Source organism: Coregonus clupeaformis, unplaced genomic scaffold, assembly GCF_020615455.1.
Source record: "Coregonus clupeaformis isolate EN_2021a unplaced genomic scaffold, ASM2061545v1 scaf1047, whole genome shotgun sequence".
Lineage (NCBI taxonomy): Eukaryota > Metazoa > Chordata > Actinopteri > Salmoniformes > Salmonidae > Coregonus > Coregonus clupeaformis.
Window position 1 is genome coordinate 162174 of NW_025534501.1, and position 19998 is coordinate 182171.

General features: G+C 42.1%; 1 protein-coding gene across 2 annotated transcripts; it reads left to right on the top strand.

The window, feature by feature from the left end:
• LOC121533000 (protein phosphatase 1 regulatory subunit 12C-like) lies at positions 1 to 13486 on the top strand. 2 transcript variants are annotated; one of them, XM_045217394.1, is made up of 20 exons: positions 1 to 361; positions 899 to 1073; positions 1191 to 1321; positions 1610 to 1728; positions 2016 to 2175; positions 2391 to 2535; positions 3083 to 3157; positions 3467 to 3546; positions 5561 to 5670; positions 5867 to 5931; positions 6185 to 6315; positions 7936 to 8023; positions 8149 to 8266; positions 9691 to 9800; positions 10302 to 10366; positions 10458 to 10497; positions 10752 to 10856; positions 11556 to 11606; positions 11796 to 11846; positions 12225 to 13486. In XM_045217394.1, exons 1-20 carry the CDS (start codon positions 138 to 140, stop codon positions 12309 to 12311), a joined length of 2130 nt encoding a protein of 709 aa, XP_045073329.1. In that variant the 5' UTR covers positions 1 to 137; the 3' UTR covers positions 12312 to 13486. The 2 variants fall into 2 exon arrangements, with proteins under 2 accessions (XP_045073329.1, XP_045073330.1); XM_045217395.1 differs by having other exon boundaries at positions 2 to 361; positions 6182 to 6315.
• Positions 13487 to 19998: the final 6512 nt, after the last annotated feature.

The window sequence follows — 19998 nt, forward strand, 5'->3', positions numbered from 1 at the left end:
GTGGGACATCTTCGTTTATCCACCATCTTTGGCTTCACACCCAGTGCTTTGAATAAGGAAGTGAAACTATACAAATGGAGGGTGTGTCTTTTCTATCGAATTTATATTTTATTGAATAAAGTCCTCGTCGGATAATAATGGGGGACACAGCAAAGGATAAACGGCAGGAACAATTGAAGCGCTGGTCCGGTTCTAACACCGACAGAGAACCGGCTGTGCCCAGGCGAAGGTGGCGGGGCGATGTCGAGGATGCAGGCGGCTCGGAGGCCGTAAACAACGCCGTTTCAAAGGAACATTCTCAGGATGTGGAGGGAAGCAGATCGACCCCCGGGGAAGCCCATAGTCTTCTACTCAAACGAAGGTACTGTATTGTCAGATTGAATCATTACTAGCTAGGTTCTCGCTAGCTAGCTATGACTAATACTATACCGGATGCTATTCAGGAATGCTGTGCGTGGGCTAGGCACCTGCTAGCTAGCTTTGCTGATACTTGAATGTTTATCTCGCTAACTAACTATATCTGCAATCACAACAATGGCACAAACATACACGTGTGCTTGTCTACTGTCTAGTAGTAGATTTAGAACCGTTCTCTACAATATTCGACAGGATATGTAGCTAAAACACCCATGTTGGCTGGCTAGTCATTTTGGAAAGCTAGCAGGCAGTTAACTAGTCAGCCAGCAACATAGTTAACTAACTACATATCTATCTAGTTACAGTCCATCCCACTGTTGTTGACAACCACTGGGTTTAACATGGACTATTTGCAGGAGGGGAATATGATATGCCTTTCATGTATACAAATAATGAGGTTTGACTAGCTGCCATGGAGTGCTGGTAAAATATTCACTTTAATATCCTGAGTAGTGTCACTAAATGATGACCTCTACTGTAGGAGGCGAGTGCGGTTTGATACTGCTGCAGAGTTCCTGGCAGCTTGTGCCAGTGGTGACACAGATGAGGCCCAGGAGATGCTGAAAGATGCAAGAAAGACAGAAGGCAAGAATGGAGACTATCAGGGAGAGGTTGTGAATTGTGCCAATGCTGACGGAATCACAGCTCTTCACCAGGTAAGGACTTGGGCCTTGTGGTAAATGAGTAGAATCTAGTGTCTGTGTATTGACTCTACAACCTATAGTCATACTGGAGCTATGAATATCATCATCCTCTCTCCTCATTTACTGTAGGCTTGTATAGATGGGAACATGGAGGTGATGGTCTTTCTCCTGGCTCAGGGTGCCAACATAAACCAGGTGGACAGTGAGGGCTGGACTCCACTGCATGTGGCAGCCACCTGTGGGAACCTGGAGATCACTGAGTATGTACAGTATATCACTTCAACATCAGGCACTAGAATAGGGACTACCTATGAAAATGATCTACATTCCTCTGTTATAGTGTTGGGCAGTCGTTGCAATTTAGTTAACCTGATTTTATAGCCTTAGCCTAGCCTCCCTGTGCCAATGTTTCTCCATTCAACAATGCTGTATTGTTGTCTGGTACAGCAGGGCCGGTAAAGCTGGTCAACTGCTTTTTGTTTACTCTTGGTTATGTGGCCTGTTTCTCGGTTGTGGATGGTTTCAAACTCTCTTTTTCTATATCTCAGTTTCCTTTTGGAGCAGGGTGCGTCTCTCACTGCTGTGAACTGCGATGGCGACGTCCCCCTGGACATAGCTGAAGACGAGGCCACTGAGTCGCTCCTGCACCAATACACAGTGAGACACGGTGAGTGCTGTGCTGCCAACACAGGGAGGAAACAAAGGAGTGATTCAGGGTGATAAGTGTTGTGGTGTCTGATTTATAAAGACTTACTTAGGTACAGAGAAGGAAGGGAAGCCAGGGCACACTCTTAGCACATTTTTGGCTTGTGATGCTGTCACGTTACATGTCGAGCTAAACAAGAATAAGGCTCCCCCTTTTTCAATGGAGTTGAGAGGAATAAGCTTAATGACTACCACTTTTTCCAAATTCTTGTTGATGATACATTTCGTGCCCGTCTCTTGTTGTCTCAGGTGTGGATGTGGAGGCAGCTAAGCGGGTGGAGGAGGAACAGATCATGAACGACGCCAGAGCCTGGCTGACAGAGGGGCCTCCCTCAGAACTACGGCACCCCAAAACTGGGGCCACTCCCCTGCATGTGGCTGCAGCCAAGGGCTACCTGGAAGCCATCAAGTGAGTGTCCATGGCCGTGTCCAAATTCTCTAAAAATAGAAATGCATATATACATACATATTGTCTCGCCCTCCATTCTGACAAGCTCAATAACTATTGAGTTTATGGAAAAACAGGGCATTGTTAAAAAACAAACAGACAAAATGGATGAACTCAGTTGCATAGGCTTTCTGCTTTGCTCTGTACTAAGCCACTCTGTTCTTGTTGTGGTTCAGACTGCTGTGCCAGTGTGGGCTGGATGTGTCAGAGATGGACTGGGATGGCTGGACGCCTCTCCACGCAGCGGCACACTGGGGGCAGGGAGATGCCTGCAGGATACTGGCTGAACAGCTCTGCGACATGGAGGCCTGCAGCAATGGGGTGAGACCGACAGACATAGAGCCATACACATCTATACCAGTGGAGGCTGGTGGGAGGAGCTATCGGAGGACAAGGTCATTGTATTGGCTGGAATGGAATAAATAGAACGGAGTCAAACGTGGTTTCCATATGTTTGATCTGTTTGATACTCGTGGTCCTCTGTAGCTCAATTGGTAGAGCATGGCGTTTGTAACGCCAGGGTAGTGGGTTCGATCCCCGGGACCACCCATATGTAAAGATGTATGCACACATGACTGTAAGTCGCTTTGGATAAAAGCGTCTGCTAAATGACATATTATTATTATTATTATACTGTTCCATTGATTCCATTCCAGCCATTACAATGAGCCCGTCCTCCTATAGCTCGATGTACTGGGAAATATTGTTGACCGCTTGTATACCAGGTGTCTGTAATATTTATGGCTAGTATAACTTCACGTCATGTGGTAGGTAGTATGATGACACATACTGTCTTGCTGCTTCCATTTTGCTTTATTTTCTAATTTTTTTATATTTTTGTCTCCATTTTGTAACGTCAACCCTGCAGGGCCAGACTCCGTTTGATGTCGCTGATGAGAGTGTTGTGTCACTGCTGGAGGAGCTGTCACAGAAACAAGCCAACGTGAGACTTCCTTTTTTTGTCACTGTTCATGTGTGCAAAAGATTTCTCTATAGATAGCCAATACAAAACTCCCTGATTGTGAAATATAAATATTTCACATCTTATCAGAATAGTATCATTAAACTACCCATTTTTGCCATGTAATATTGGGCTGATCTGCAAAAGGCAGTGTTCCTATGTTTCTCTTACTGATTAGTGATGCTATCATGACTCTTGCTACTATATTTGCCTTGCAATATTATTATTATGTGTGTTATCTAATGGCAATGGTCATATTTCTGTCACTGATGACCGTGTGTCCCTTCACAGTGGCGTAATGAGCAGTCCATCATGGACAGACAGAACCCTGCAGGCTCTACTGCTGCAAAAGCTGAGAACAAACGACGGAGGTCAGTATATGCCTTATTACTGCTGCATCTTATTTTCTCCTGTGTTTATTTTCCTCTTCTGATCTGTAGTCTTTATTATGCAGTTAGACTGTAGTTGGAGTAAATGTGGTGGGCTTGGCATCAAGTATCAAATGTGAGGAAGAAAAAATATTTGATCCCCTGCTGATTTTGTGTGTTTGCCCACTGAGATCAGTCTATAATTTTAATGGTAGGTTTATTTGAACAGTGAGAGAAATCCAGAAGAACGCATGTCAAAAATTTTATAAATTGATTTGCATTTTAATGAGGGAAGTAAGGATTTGACCCCCTCGCAATCAAAAAGATTTCTGGCTCCCGGGTGTCTTTTATACAGGTAACGAGCTGAGATTAGGAGCACACTCTTAAAGGGAGTGCTCCTAATCTCAGCTTGTTACCTGTATAAAAGACACCTGTCCACAGAAGCAATTAATCAATCAGATTCCAAACTCTCCACCATGGCCAAGGATGTCAGGGACAAGATTGTAGACCTACACAAGGCTGGAATGGGCTACAAGACAATCGCCAAGCAGCTTGGTGAGAAGGTGACAACAGTTGGTGCGATTATTCGCAAATGGAAGAAACACAAAAGAACTGTCAATCTCCCTCGGCCTGGGGCTCCATGCAAGATCTCACCTCATGGAGTTGCAATGATCATGAGAACGAGGAGGAATCAGCCCAGAACTACACGGGAGGATCTTGTCAATGATCTCAAGGCAGCTGGGACCATAGTCACCCAAGAAAACAATTGTTAATACACTACGCCGTGAAGGACTGAAATCCTGCAGTGCCCGCAAGGTCCCCCTGCTCAAGAAAGCACATATACAGGGCCGTCTGAAGTTTGCCAATGAACATCTGAATGATTCAGCGGAGAACTGGGTGAAAGTGTTGTGGTCAGATGAGACCAAAATCGAGCTCTTTGGCATCAACTCAACTCGCTGTGTTTGGAGGAGGAGGAATGCTGCCTATGATCCCAAGAACACCATCCCCACCATCAAACATGGTGGTGGAAACATTATTCTTTGGGGGTGTTTTTCTGCTAAGGGGACAGGACAACTTCACCGCATCAAAGGGACGATGGACCGCAAATCTTGGGTGAGAACCTTCTTCCCTTCAGCTAGGGCATTGAAAATAGGTCGTGGATGGGTATTCCAGCATGACAATGACTCAAAACACACGGCCAAGGCAACAAAGGAGTGGCTCAAGAAGAAGCACATTAAGGTCCTGGAGTGGCCTAGCCAGTCTCCAGACCTTAATCCCATAGAAAATATGTGGAGGGAGCTGAAGGTTCGAGTTGCCAAACGTCAGCCTCGAAACCTTAATGACTTGGAGAAGATCTGCAAAGAGGAGTGGAACAAAATCCCTCCTGAGATGTGTGCAAACCTGGTGGTCAACTACAAGAAACGTCTGATCTCTGTGATTGCCAACAAGGGTTTTGCCACCAAGTACTAAGTCATGTTTTGCAGAGGGGTCAAATACTTATTTCCCTCATTAAAATGCAAATCAATTTCTAACATTGTTGACATGCATTTTTCTGGATTTTTTTGTTGTTATTCTGTCTCACTGTTCAAATAAACCTACCATTAAAATTATAGACTGATCATGTCTTTGTCAGTGGGCAAACGTACAAAATCAGCAGGGGATCAAATACTTTTTTCCTTCACTGTATATATTATTTTCATGAAGAAAGATGGTTTTGTCTTCATAAGAAATTTAGATGAGATTCAATTGGATAGTTCTTCATTAACTAATGTTATTTTACAAAGATGGCTGACTATTAACAAGGCATCTTCCTTATAAAGAATTGCAGGGATTGTGTTGGACAATGTCAGAACTGGATGCGCTCCTCCAGTGAATTTCATGGCTACATTCGGAACATTATCTTCTCCCATGTATGCACCAATCCAAAGCTTTTCAATGCATGAAGGGGAGTGAACGAGAGCACACTTCTGGAGAAGGGGAGAGAAATGCTGATAATAGTCATCTGTGTGTGTTTCAGGGGGGCAGTGAGCAGAATGAGCAGCAGGGAAAAGATGAACATGCTGGACCAGTCTAAAGAGAGGAGGTCTGAAGGCCTGGAGCTCAGCGAGGAGAAAGAGAGCAGCCCTGGTATATAATATGGCTGGTCATATATATACACACACACACACACACAGACACAGACATCTGCTTTCATGAAGAATGAAGACTTATTGAAGTACATCTTCACATTTTTAAAAGGCTCAGGTCAAGTGGTATGGCAATTATGAATACCCAGTCATGAATACCCACTGACCAGAGTACACTTCCTGTTTGTCTTTCTTAGAAAGCTCCACTCTATCCAGTCCAGACACAGAGAGTGCCACCTCCACCGTCAGCCCTGCTGAGAAGGTAAGACATGTCTCAATGTATCTTAAGCTGTACGGTAGATGTTGTGTAGTCTACCTGGGTCTGTCGTGCTTTACACATTTAGTTATTTTTTATTTTGTATCTTAGCTGTTGATTATCACAAATTGTCCTTTCCATTTGAATGTCAAGAAAATGTTGAATCATAAGCCTAGCAACAGTGAATCGATGACTGTCAAGAGGAATGTTATTATTTTCCTGTATTGATTATGGTCCTGTCTTGCCTGTGTTCCAGCAGACTCCAGAGGAGAAGGATGTGGAGGAGCGGGACCAGGACAGAGCCAGCCGTACGGCCCGGGTCCAGCCCACCCCCCAGAGGAAAGACCCCCTGGCTGACAGTCCCAACAACACCAACCCAGACAGACGGAAGTAAGAGCCACACGACACACAGTAAACACACATTAAAGCTTAGTGGCCTGGCACAACTATAGGGAAGATATGTGAATAGTTGGTCTAGCAGGAGGCAGGGTTTGGTACATAAGAGGGAAGTGATGATGGGAGCTAACGAATGAAAGACGCTCAACACAGAGGCATTTGTTAAAGCACTATCAATGTGTTTTGATTGTGGGTCAACATCTAAGTATTGCTTCCAGCATGGATCAAAGCTCAGAATGCTTTTTTTTTTTTTATCTGACTGAGTTCTAATCTTACCTGCCTCTTTGTGAACGGGTGGAATAATGAACAGTGGTGTGTTCGTTATGTTCGCCTGCGTCCCCCGGATTAGCCTTTTTAGCAGCACATTTGCCACTCTCTCAAACGGCTAACTCCGCCCTCTCGCAGCACTGGCCGAGGGCCTGAGACGTGAAACTAACTACCCCATCTCAGAGTCGGCTCAAGGAGTCAACTAGAGATGCTGGACAAAAGGCAATTTACAGACATCCCCCAAATAAAAACCAACTTGGTGAATGAATGCACAACTGGTAAATAGTCGCTTATAGATATGTCAGTCAGTCAGGTGGCTAGCTGTCGGTAGAGACTTATATTTCAGTAACGTTGAAGGGGCTCTGGCTAGTATTATTTATCCAGTTAGAACAGGGGTGTCAAACTCATTCCATGGAGGGCCGAGTGTCTGCGGGTTTTAGTTTTTTCCTTTCAATTAAGACCTAGACAACCAGGTGAGGGGAGTTCCTTACTAATTTCTGACCTTAATTCATCAATCAAGTACAAAGGTGGTACGAAAACCCGCAGACACTCAGCCCTCCGTGGAATGAGTTTGACTCGTGTGCTAGAAGGATGAAGTATGAAGCTAATGTAAAACAGAGCGTACCTCAGCAGGAGCAAAAAATAGGCTACTAAGTTATCATAATAACTTTGCTTTACAGAGAGTAGGCTACTGAGACAGACATTGATGTGGCGCTCAGTGGTGAAGTTGAGGCAGGCTGAAATGCATGCAGGAGACTACAGAGAGTGGAAGCAAACAGAGAGAGCGGTTAGTACAGTGGTTCCCAAACTTTAAGGTCAGGGGCTCTTGTGGAAAATGTGAGAATCTGTACAAATCTTATCAAAAAAGTTAGGAACAAAAAATAAGATATTTTTTGTAAGTAATATTCTAATAATTAATGTGAATGTGATAATACGATCATCTGTGTGCTCCATTGATGTCTGTTTGTGCGGAGCTTGATTAGTAATGCCTAGGAATACAAATGTGAACGCTATGTAATTTGAGAAAATTGATATCTATGTAAAAAGTTGATGATTTTATGCAATTCATAATTACAACTAACTGAACATTCACTGTTGTTACGTGTCAGTGTGAATCGTTTCTGATTCAGTTTATTTAATTGTATAGAAATGCAAAAGGTTCCCTCACTAAAACTCAAACCCTTGTTACGGTTCGGAATCTAAGGGTTCTAATGGAATGGAGCTATGTGGATGGATTCTTTTGGACCATTCTGAATCTAAGGGTTCTAATGGAGCTGTATGGATGTTCTTTTGGAGCATTGTGAATCTAGGGGTTCTAATGGAGCTGTGTGGATGTTTGCCCCTCAGGTTCCAGGCCCCAGTAAGAGACGAGGAGTCTGAGTCTCAGAGGAAAGCACGATCACGCCTCATGCGCCAGTCTCGCCGCTCCACACAGGTACTGGCCACAATAAACCATCACTTTACGTCTCTTACAGAGGACTTAAAATGGATCTCGTCACCTTAACTGACCACCTTTCAGCATAAATAATAAACATGATTTTTGCTTGTTTCCTGTGACAGGGTGTGACGCTCACTGACTTGAAGGAGGCAGAGAAGAGCGTGGCCAAACCAGCTGATCCATCACCTAGCAACATCCTGCATGTCAGTCCTATAGTCACCATAACACCTGCTGAGAGAGGTGAGTGGGACTGTGGTGGAAAAATTTGCTGTTTTCATTTAATATTAATAGTAATGCCATTCAGGAAGACAGGATTATGAAAACATCAAGTTGGCAATATCAGATGCATGCCCTAGCCTTGCCTTAGTGTCTGTTAAGGGCTCAAAACTGCGACCAAAATGGGTATTTGCGACCCTTTGACTTTAATTGGTCGCTAGGGTGCCAGTGATTTTTATTGTTTTTTGTTGTTGCTGTTCACGTTAGTTTTTGGTTCACAATTTGCTACTTTTTTTTTATTATCAAGGTATGCAACAATGGGTATACAGACCAGGGATTCATAAAGTTTGGTCCGAAGTCTTGGTTGAATCTTTGTGATGCAAAATTGAGTCATGCGCTGTTTGAATGAACATTTCTAAAGGCCTTGCCAATGAAATGTTGACTGCAATGTAGTGCCGAATGATATCTTGATGATTTGTAACAATTGCAGGGCATTTGTTTAGCAAACTCTGCCATCACATATAGCCTACATTGTACATTACAAAAACACTGCTAGCCAAACACAATGGTCTCTTGCTAGGCACAAAATGTAATTAAAGGGCAACTACGCCCTCCAAATAGTTTTTTGTTGTTGTTCCCAGACCTCAAAAGTGTTCTCCCGATGTGGTTTAAGCATTGTTGTGGACTAAGAACATCACATTTTAGCAGTTTTTCTATTTTTTAAAAGTGTGATTTTGAGAGTGAAAACCGGGAAAACAGAATTTCACAAAAGATGCTACATATTTTATAGGGCCCTACAATCGCTAGCAATAACACCCTTTTTGGGATTGTTCAGTTTTATTTGTTTTGTATGGAGGGTAGGTCATTATAGGTCAGGGCTCTCCAACCCTGTCCCTGGAGGTTTTTATTTAATCCCCAGTTGTAACTAACCTGATTCAGCTTATCAACCAGCTAGAATCAGGTGCGCTAGATTAGTGTTGGAGCGAAAACCTACAGGACAGTATCTCTCCAGGAACAGGGTTAGAGAGCCCTGCTATAGGCTACTTACGCAGCCTGAAAATTAAACATAACATTTAATTGATGCGTGCATCATCTGCTTTCCATGGCCAGCATTCTTTTAATTCGGCCCAGTAACTTTCAGTTGGCATTGGCCCTGTGTGCCACTGGCAAATTTATCTGAATGTCACCCTGCAAGGGCATGCAAATTTAAAAGATGGCTAGTCATTATTAGCCTGGTTCTGTATGGAATGCAGGTACATTATGGGACACAGGTCAGGTCGTTATCGGCGCGCAGCGGCAAAAAATTGGTGCAACCAAATCATGTGCTGGTGCCGTCAACTGAAGAAGTTGGTAGCACCAGTGCCACCGGTGGGAAAAGTTAGTTTAGAGCCATGCTGTTGAATGCCTTTGTGATCTAGCAATGTCATTCTGTTCCTATTCTATTGTAGACACTGACCCAGTGAAGGAGGTCGGGCCCGAGGGAGAGACGCGGCTAGGAGTGAGGGACCGACGGAAGGGGAGGAGAGAGCGACGCTCCACCGGGGTGGTTCAGCTAGGGGTAAGTGGAGGAACCCCGTCAGACATATTCATAGTATTCATGCTAGAGCTATTGATGTCCTTGTTCTAATTGTTTGACCATTTCCTCTTTGTATAAACTGATTGAACTTTAATTTGACTATCAGCCAATATCATAGACAATCTCACTCTTTCTTGTCCACATCCAACAAGCCACTAGTACAAAATTAAATGTAATGTCCTACAAAGACAAAGAGGAAATGACACAGTATGTCCTAACCTCATACTCAGAACAGGAACCCCATACCTGACCTGAAATGCTGTTTTTCCCCTTTTTCAGTTGTGTAATTGCTATATTTCTGTATTTTAACTGCTTTATAATGTAGGCCTGAAGATAGGACTTTTCCCCCACACTGATTCTTTGTCACAAAAGTGGTCTTGTATTAACATACCTGGTAAATATTAGTGATCAATGTCAAACGTACCATTGTCAACATGGTATTTGTTACAATAGTCATTATTCACTAGATCTTTTTTTTATAAGAATGAACATTTGGATGCAATGGATGAAGCACAACAGGATGAAAGCCACCGTCATAGTTCACCCAGGTAAGTGTTTTTCATTTCTATACTACAGTATACTGAATTACTAAACCTCTTTATATTGAGTAAACCATGTACCCTATGTCTATCTTTGCAGTGAGCCTCAGTTGGGAGATTTTTCACCAGACTACAAAATGGTATGGCATTGTTGACAACTCCCAGTGATTTAAATACACACATTCTTCAGGCACTTGAGAGATGGTAGCTAAGGTTTTAATAAGTGAGAGAAAAACAGGCTCTGAAGAGGAGAATGAATAGACACAGCTGACTAGCTGTGAAATAGGAGTTTAAACCACTTAAACTGAATGTATTTACAACTGCAGTGGCTAGGCTATATCCAGGCTGATGTCCTCTGCCTTTGACCGACTCCCTGTTTGGTGTCGCCCTCTAGCTGTACATGTCGGTGCTGCAGGAGAACGGGTTGCTTAGAGACAAGCTGCAGGAGACGGCGCTGGTGCTCAGCCAGAGCAAAGTGGAGCTGGAGAGACTCCGACAGGTGAGGATATGATCCTCTCTGGATGTTGATGGCCATTTTGTACAGCAAAGCCATGTGCCATGACTCTTTCCCTTGTCTTCTCTCGCTCATAACTACAGATAAGTCTGGATGTAATTATCAGGTATTCCGTTTCATTATAAACTGGGTGGTTCGAGCCCTGAATTCTGATTGGCTGACAGCTGTGGTATATCAGACCGTATACCACGGTTATGACAAAAGTTATTGTACTGCTCTAATTATGTTGGTAAACAGTTTATAATAGCAATAAGGCACCTCTGGGGTTTGATATATAGCCAATATACCACGGCTAAGGGCTGTGTCCAGGCACTCTGCGTTGCGTCGTGCATAAGAACAGCCGGGGTATATTGACCATATATCACAAACCCCAGAGGTGCCTTATTGCTTAAATATATTAGATCCACATAGCAGTGGAAAGGAGGGAGAAGAGGGGTATTGGGACAGATCCTAGAAGTGCTGTCGCTGGTCATGTGGCGGGACCTGACTGTATTCTGTGTCCGCCTCTGACAACGTGGAGGGAAGTTGTGTAACACAAACAATACACAGTATTGTATGAACACAAAGATGGATTCCAGATTATAGCACACAGAATGTGTCGGCATTATACCGCTCAGCTTCTGTGTTGCGCTGTGCATGTCACACAATAGCCCTGTTGTACCTGTGTGTCTGTCTCCATTGCAGAGTCAAGAGAGCAACACAGAGAGGCCGGCCCTGCAGGAACTGGAGAGATTTGTGAGTCCCGTCTTAAACTGTCTGCATTCAGGTTTAGGGTCCATTTCACTTTTAGCTTTCCAATTCAGAAAATTATTCATTTATTGGATCAGTTGAGGTCAAATGGAATATAACCTAATGTCATTAGCCGTAAAGGCTGCATACCTGTGTGGGAGTGAGTTATAAAATCAGTATCTGTTTTTCTTGCAGGAGAAGAGAGCACTCCAGAGAAAAGCAGTGGAACTGGAGGATGAACTGAAGGTATAAGGGAATTGTTCAGTCACTGGGGCTAGCCTATTTAACTCATATTTTGTCTGTTCAGACTTTAATTAACCTGCATAATTGTTAGCAAACTACCCCAAACACTAACCATAAGCTACCACAAACTATTCAACAACCCAAAACAACCTCAAAAACACTAACCACATAAAAGTACTCAAAACAACTCCAAATTACACAAACACGACAATCTACCCCAAACACTAACCAAAACAACCCCAAAATTTGTGCTGAGAATATTGTTATATTCTGTACTGTTCTACATTGCATTATCTGTAACATAACCAATAGATTTCCATCAACTGATCATGATAAACAAAACTGTTGTTTGACTCCCCCCTTGTTATCGTATATTTCTAGGTGCTGGTGGATCTCCGAGCAGACAACCAGAGGTTAAAGGACGAGAATGCCGCTCTCATCCGCGTCATCAGCAAACTCTCGAAATGAGCCTCATCTGCCAAACCTCTATACGGAGAAAAGTGTTAAAAGTTCCTGTCTCTTGCCCAACTCACAAGGCACATACCGGGAACAAAACCCAGCATAAAAAACAGCGTTCCGCTCTGATAGAAGACCAACGATGCATTTGTTCAATGACATTTTGGGATTTATAACTGGATAGTTTTTGCAGGGTTGTTATTCGCCTTTGCGTTGACTTCACTCATTACTCGATCTACTGTATAACAAGCTGAACTGCACCTCCTATGGATTCACAGGGTACTGTAGGGTGTTCCTGTTCAAATTCTGAAATAAGTTGATCTTTTTTTGTTTTTTAGACCGAAATATTTTGTGCTTCGCTTCTGCATTGCCTTGTTTAAGGATACATGTGTTTTTAAGATATATTTTAATAACCATGCAAAGTGCGCGCTTACGATAACATGATTTTACTCCAGAGTATATACCACTCGACACCTAAAAAGGACTGGGGGGCGATGCCAACGTCAGGTCCTTCAGTTCTGAGGAGAGGCGGAGAAGGTTGTTATTAGGTTTTGACATGCACATTCCACAAAAATGTGCCAAACACACACACCAATTTCCGGCTTGTTTGGCATGTTGTTTGGGGAAAGGTGAAGTGATTGGTTTGTCTCTCTCAGGACGAGTCTGGGTCAATACTGTACTTGAGCTGACTACTGTTAAAAGTTGGTCCAAACTGTATGCGCATGTTAATTTTTTTCTCTCCTGTGAATGTATATTTATGTGTATATTTATGTACAGGGGCCCTCTCCTCATCCAGTGATGTAGTAGTAATGGTCTCTTTTATTTAGAAAAGGACGGAGATGGTGGGCGCTCATACTGTGACAGAGACCTGTTCGTTAGTAGACAGGCAAGATGGGTCAAGTCTTTTGAATGTTTACTGCGTTTTTTTTAAATGCATGCCAAATTGTATTTTGACAATGTGCCTTTCTATATATATTTGTAATTTAATATTTACACAACGTCAAAAATAAAATACAGTATGGTAATTTAAGCTCGCCATCTTGCCCGCCACAATTCCTGTGAGGTGAAGAGAATAAAACTCATGATCAACACCTTACCTAATGGAGACATTAGGGAAGCACTGAATGTGCAAGAAAATGCAAATGTTATTTATATTGTGCTTTTCATTAAAGGTCCAATGCAGCTGTTTTTATCTCAATATCAAATCATTTTTGGGTAACAAGTACCTTACTGTGAGGGTTTTCAATTAAAATGGTAAAAAATAAACAGAGCTTCTTAGCAAAGAGCAATTAACAAGCAAGCATTTTGCTAGGACTGTCTGGAAGTGGGGAGGGGGGAGGGGGAAACTGAAAACTAAAGGTTTAGAACTCTCTTATTGGTCTATTAACTAATTTAAACACCTGGTGATGTCACCAGGCAGGCCAAAACTCCATCCCACCAAAACAGGCTGAAATTTCAGGCAGTCTTTTCAAACAGCTCTTGCACTAAAAGGGTATTATCATTTTCACAGTATTATTCCAACCTCATAGTGTGGAAATATATATATATATATATATAACACAGGAGAATCAAGTTTTTACTGCACTGGACTTTTAAAGAGGACTCTTAGTAGGTAAAAAGAAAAAGTCAAGACCAAGATACATTAATAATTACATCACAATCAGTAATGACAGTGTGAGTTTCCTATTTTTGTGTATCGTTTTACAAAAGACAACATATCCACTACATCAAGGCTCTCCAACCCTTTTCCTGGAAAGCTACTGTCCTGTAGGTTTTCACTCCAACCCTAATCTAGTCAACCTGATTCTAATATTAGCTGGTTGATAAACTCAATCAGGTTAGTTACAACTGGGGAAAACCTACAGCTCTCCAGGAACAAGGTCGGAGTGGCCTGCACTAGATCAACATATCCACTTTCATAAAGTAGTCACATATCCACTATATGGCTTCACATGTAATAAAGCATATAGAACTTACTTTTATAGAAAAATGTTGCTCGAATGTGTTACGTTAAGTTCTTAACTAAAGTAACTGTTAAAGTGATCATAAAAAAAGAATAATAAAAAAAGAACAACAAAAGCAAAAACCAAAACTGGGGGGTTTGGGAAACCCTGAAGTAGCAGACCAAGGCCTAGATTCAGTCAGATCAAAGTTAACCAGCGATAGCCGACACCTGCATAGCTGATGTTTTGGCAGTGTCTGGAGGTGTCAAATCGGTGAGCATCTGCTCTTGATCATTGTCAGGAAGCCACACCCGCCCCACTCGCGTTAGAAGTTCAGAACGAGAAAGTGTAGGCTATATAGAAATAGTGACGCTCAAATTGAAAATCATTCAACTAAATAATTAGGATTTGTATCAGCCTAATCGATGTGTAGATTACATATCACGTTCCAGTGTTCCAACTTGTAAACAAGGCTGCATGGGTTTTCTCTTTTTTATATATATATAGAGAGAGTAGATGTCCGTGCTGGCACGAAAATCTAATTTGCATATTTAAAAAATCCCCATCAAAATCCATCTGTTTAAGCAGCAGTGTTTGTCAGACCAGGCGACATCCGAAAATCGGTCTTCTCATGAAAACGTCTGTAGCGTCCAAACGGTTTGGCCCTTATAAAAATGTACAATGGTGCTACTATGGTGCTTTCACTTATACCATGGAAATGTACAATGGTTTTAGCGTTGAAGTATGATGGTCTAACATGGTACTGCACAAACTGTCAGAAACTGTCTCAGGGAATCCAGACAAAGGTGTTTGAGTGTATATGGTGGGCATATTGGTTTACTAACATAGTTGAAGTACATAGAAATTGTCTTGAGTACAGGTCATAAGTACAGTACAAAAATAAAATAAAAATCTAATTTAATACACGTACATGTAAAGGTAATTAAGCCACCATTTAATGGTAATGTGGCAGCCATGTTGGATTTGGAGTCAAATCTAGGGGGACCCCCTAATGTAATTATAAACATATAAAATCCACAGAGGAACCTTTGACTGGAAATAAATTCAGTTTTCAGTGTCTGACCACACTTGCTTTAGAGCTGATTACAATAGCCACATCATCAAAAAACGTGTTACTGTATGCATTTTTGTCAGACAGGACCATACAGCACTGAATGACAGCAAATTTGACATTGAAAGTTGTCGATTGAACAGCTACCAAAAAGTGAAGTTTACATTCATCATAAATATTCATAGTTTATATTTCCGCCTATTGTATCTGTGTGCTTACAGGTCTATTTCCTAAACGCTTTAAGATATCCTAATGCTCTTCATTTGTCTACAGTTGAAGTCGGAAGTTTACATACACCTTAGCCAAATACATTTCAACTCAGTTTTTCACAATTCCGGACATTTAATCCTAGTAAAAATTCATTTAGGTCTTAGGTCAGTTAGGATCACCACTTTATTTTAAGAATGTGAAATGTCAGAATAATAGTAGAGAGAATGATTTATTTCAGCTTTTATTTCTTTCATCACATTCCCAGTGGGTCAGAAGTTTACATACACTCAATTAGTATTTGGTAGCATTGCCTTTAAATTGTTTAACTTGGGTCAAACGTTTCGGGTAGCCTTCCACAAGCTTCCCACAATAAATTGGGTGAATTTTGACCCATTCCTCCTGACAGAGCTGGTGTAACTGAGTCAGGTTTGTAGGCCTCCTTGCTCGCACACGCTTTTTCAGTTCTGACCACACATTTTCTATAGGATTGAGGTCAGGGCTTTGTGATGGCCACTCCAATACCTTGACTTTGTTGTCCTTAAGCCCTTTTGCCACAACTTTGGAAGTATGCTTGGGGTCATTGTCCATTTGGAAGACCCATTTGCGACCAAGCTTTAACTTCCTGACTGATGTCTTGAGATGTTGCTTCAATATATCCACATAATTTTCCTTCCTCATGATGCCATCTATTTTGTGAAGTGCACCAGTCCCTCCTGCAGCAAAGCACTCCCACAGCATGATGCTGCCACCCCCGTGCTTCACGGTTGGGATGGTGTTCTTCGGCTTGCAAGCGTTCCCCTTTTTCCTCCAAACATAACGATGGTCATTATGGCCAAACAGTTCTATATTTGTTTCATCAGACCAGAGGACATTTCTCCAAAAAGTACGATCTTTGTCTCCATGTGCAGTTGCAAACCATAGTCTGGCTTTTTTTATGGCGGTTTTGGAGCAGTGGCTTCTTCCTTGCTGAGCGGCCTTTCAGGTTATGTCGATATAGGACTCGTTTTACTGTGGATATAGATACTTTTGTACCTGTTTCCTCCAGCATCTTCACAAGGTCCTTTGCTGTTGTTCTGGGATTGATTTGCACTTTTCACACCAAAGTACGTTAATCTCTAGGAGACAGAACGCGTCTCCTTCCTGAGCGGTATGACGGCTGCGTGGTCCCATGGTGTATATACTTGCGTACTATTGTTTGTACAAATGTCTTGGCTGATTTATTTTTGATTTTCCCATGATGTCAAGCAAAGAGGCACTGAGTTTGAAGGTAGGCCTTGAAATACATCCACAGGTACAACTCCAATTGACTCAAATGATGTCAGTTAGCCTAACAGAAGCTTCTAAAGCCATGACATCATTTTCTGGAATTTCCCAAGCTGTTTAAAGGCACAGTCAACTTAGTGTATGTAAACTTCTGACCCACTGGAATTGTGATACAGTGAATTATAAGTGAAATAATCTGTCTGTAAACAATTGTTGGAAAAATTACTTGTGTCATGCACAAAGTAGATGTCATAACCGACTTGCCAAAACAATAGTTTGTTAACAAGACATTTGTGGAGTGGTTGAAAAACAAGTTTTAATGACTCCAACCTAAGTGTATGTAAACTTCCGACTTCAACTGTATGAAGAGCAGACAATTGATTACTTGTACAACACATTTTAGCAATATCAGAGCTTGCAATTGTGGGTTATATGAGCTTAGGTGGCCCACTCCCCCTCCAGCCAGGCATTATTCTGCAAGTTTGTGTGTCACAATATCTATCAATTGAACCACTTTTGCAATAAGATATTTTTATACAACCATCCATTTCATATATGGGAGACCTTAGCGATATGGAAAAACATGGTTGTGCTTCGTTATACCTCGGGTAGGGGTATCTCAAAAACTTAAACCTGTTTTGAGGATTGGCCTCTAGCCTAAAAAGATGTGACTAGTAGAAATCTTTTGAGAAGTTGTCAAATGTGATTGATGAATAGATCAAGAATGGAAATGGTTTTACTTATTTTACCCACAAATAAACATAGCTACTTTGAAAACCAGACACACTCTGTACACAACAGACCAAGTTGAGCAAAATCTTTATTGTCCAAGAAGAGCAATGACAATCAAATATTTATACAACCCCACCAGCATGCCAGCATCTTCATTGAAACTGTACAATGTGTGAAGGAATGTATGGAAAAGCATAAGATCATTCAAAATATCTGAAACACTTTTACATCCATATGCTTAGGGTACAGTACATGTCAATTCCACTTTCTGATCCAAAATCCCTCCCTCTTAACATACTCAAACAGTATCACACATTTTCTGCTAGCACATCCTACTCTGTGCAAACGTGACCGTTTTTCCATCAACGTCTCTTTTCGTCAATATGTCATTGGGCACAGGCTGGGTGTGACTGTGGAGGTGTACATCTTAACCCTACCAGCTCCTGTTCCTAATGAGAGCTGAAACACTGTCAATGTCTCAAGCAGCAGACGGTGAATCATGCTCTACTCCTGTGCTTTCTCTGGTACTTGTCATCACCTTTGACCTCCGACAGCAGGCTCTAAGGGTCGCAACATAATTTGAGTGAGGGGGAAGGAGGGAAATCTGACTGGGGATTGATGTACATTAAGGCAACAAAACAAAAAAAAAGACCAACAAAAATCATGTCTTTCTTTTTCACGCGACCAAGGTCGACGATAAGGCCTCATGGCTAAGGAACATAAGAGTGCCAAGGGTTATCAATACTGATGAAGTGGCTTGCTGGGGTGGGCAAGGAAAAAACACATTGGTAAATTCTTGGTGGTGTATTCTATTCCCATTCTAACTACCATTTTTACTTGTGTTTACTAGTGGAGGTTGAGTTTAGACAAAACAGGCAGGGAGCAGCATGTGTGTAAACACTACAGGGAGAATCTCAACCAGCTAAGAGGTTAGGATGGTGAACAGTTGATACTAGAATATGCCCTTGAGTGAGTCTACCTGATGGCACCCCATGACATACAACATACAGCCCAAGGCATGCAACATCTGTTAGTGCTCTACCATGATAGCTGAGCAAGAGTAGTAAACTGATTATTGGTGAGTTAAACGTGACTATTTTGATCTTCCGGTATAAGGCAGCGCTGGGGCATCCACACTTTTTTCCCCCTCCAATGTCATAATATCTTTCACTTCTTGGCCTTAGCCTCTGCCGAGTCCCCAACAACCGGATGTTCCTGTTTTCAGGGGAAATGGAACGAGGCCCAGTGATGCAACTTCCGTTTTTGGACGTAAACAAGGCGACACTCCATCTTAACTCCTCCTCCACATATTACAGAAAACCAGCAGGCTCCAGATGTCGTAGGGTAAGAGTTGAATACCTCTTATGTAGGGAATCTAGTTTCAGGCGTTTCTTTTTTTACACCTGCTACATCAGGTTACCTTGGCCCCAATCCCCATGTAAGAGGAAAGGGTTAATACATTTAAGGGGGCTGGGATGAGCTGAAGTAAAGCAGCTCATTATTAATTCACTGTACGTTTAAAGACATGCTCCGGTACTTTTCCCCCCTACATTTACCCCCACGTGGGCAAGTCCCCTAGTAATTCGAGTTTCAGCCAATGAGCTTCAGCCCCTCACCATTTGAGTGACGGCTAGCAAGACGCACACACAGTAGAGCGAGAGAGAGCGCAATGACGTGGTGCACATATCTGCATATTTGTGACACATGCAATTTTCAGGGACCACTTTTGGCTCGTGGGTGCTACTTTCAGAACTACTGGCAAAAAAAGTATATAAAGGTTCCGGAGAATATCTTTAACAAGGCAGGTCTTGGTAAAATATTTAAAAAAACTAGGGAGGAGGCAAGCAAAGGAATGCTAAAAGTGGGCAGCAAAACATGGCAGGGAAGGAATGACCATAAAAGCTGATTAATATCAACAGCAATGTGAACAAAGCCACAGTATACTATTATTCATACAATTATATATTAAAAAAAAAGGCAAAATGAAAAGTTGATTGTAGACTTGCTTTTCCACATGTACTTCTTACTGACAGGAAGACCATTTAGGGAGCGAAGGGGTGTTTAATCTCTTCAAGCAGGACAAACCATGAGCGGTGGGGTTGGAGGATAGATCCTGCACAGTACAGCTATGGGAGACTTAAAGGTCCAATGCAGCCGTTTTTATATATCAATCATTTCTGGGTAACAATTAAGTACCTTACTGTGATTGTTTTCAATTAAAACAGTCAAAAAGAAACAAAAATAGCTTCTTAGCAAAGAGCAATTTCTCAAGCAAGAATTTGGCTAGGACTGTCTGGGAGTGGCCTCAGTGGGGAAGGGAAAACTAGCTGTGATTGGCAGAGAGGTTTGGAACTATTCATTATTGGTCTATTAACTAATTTACCGACTGGTGATGTCACCAGGGAAGCCAAAACTCCATCCCACCAAGGCGGTCTTTTCAAACAGCTCCAACACTGAAAGGGCATTATCATTTTCACAA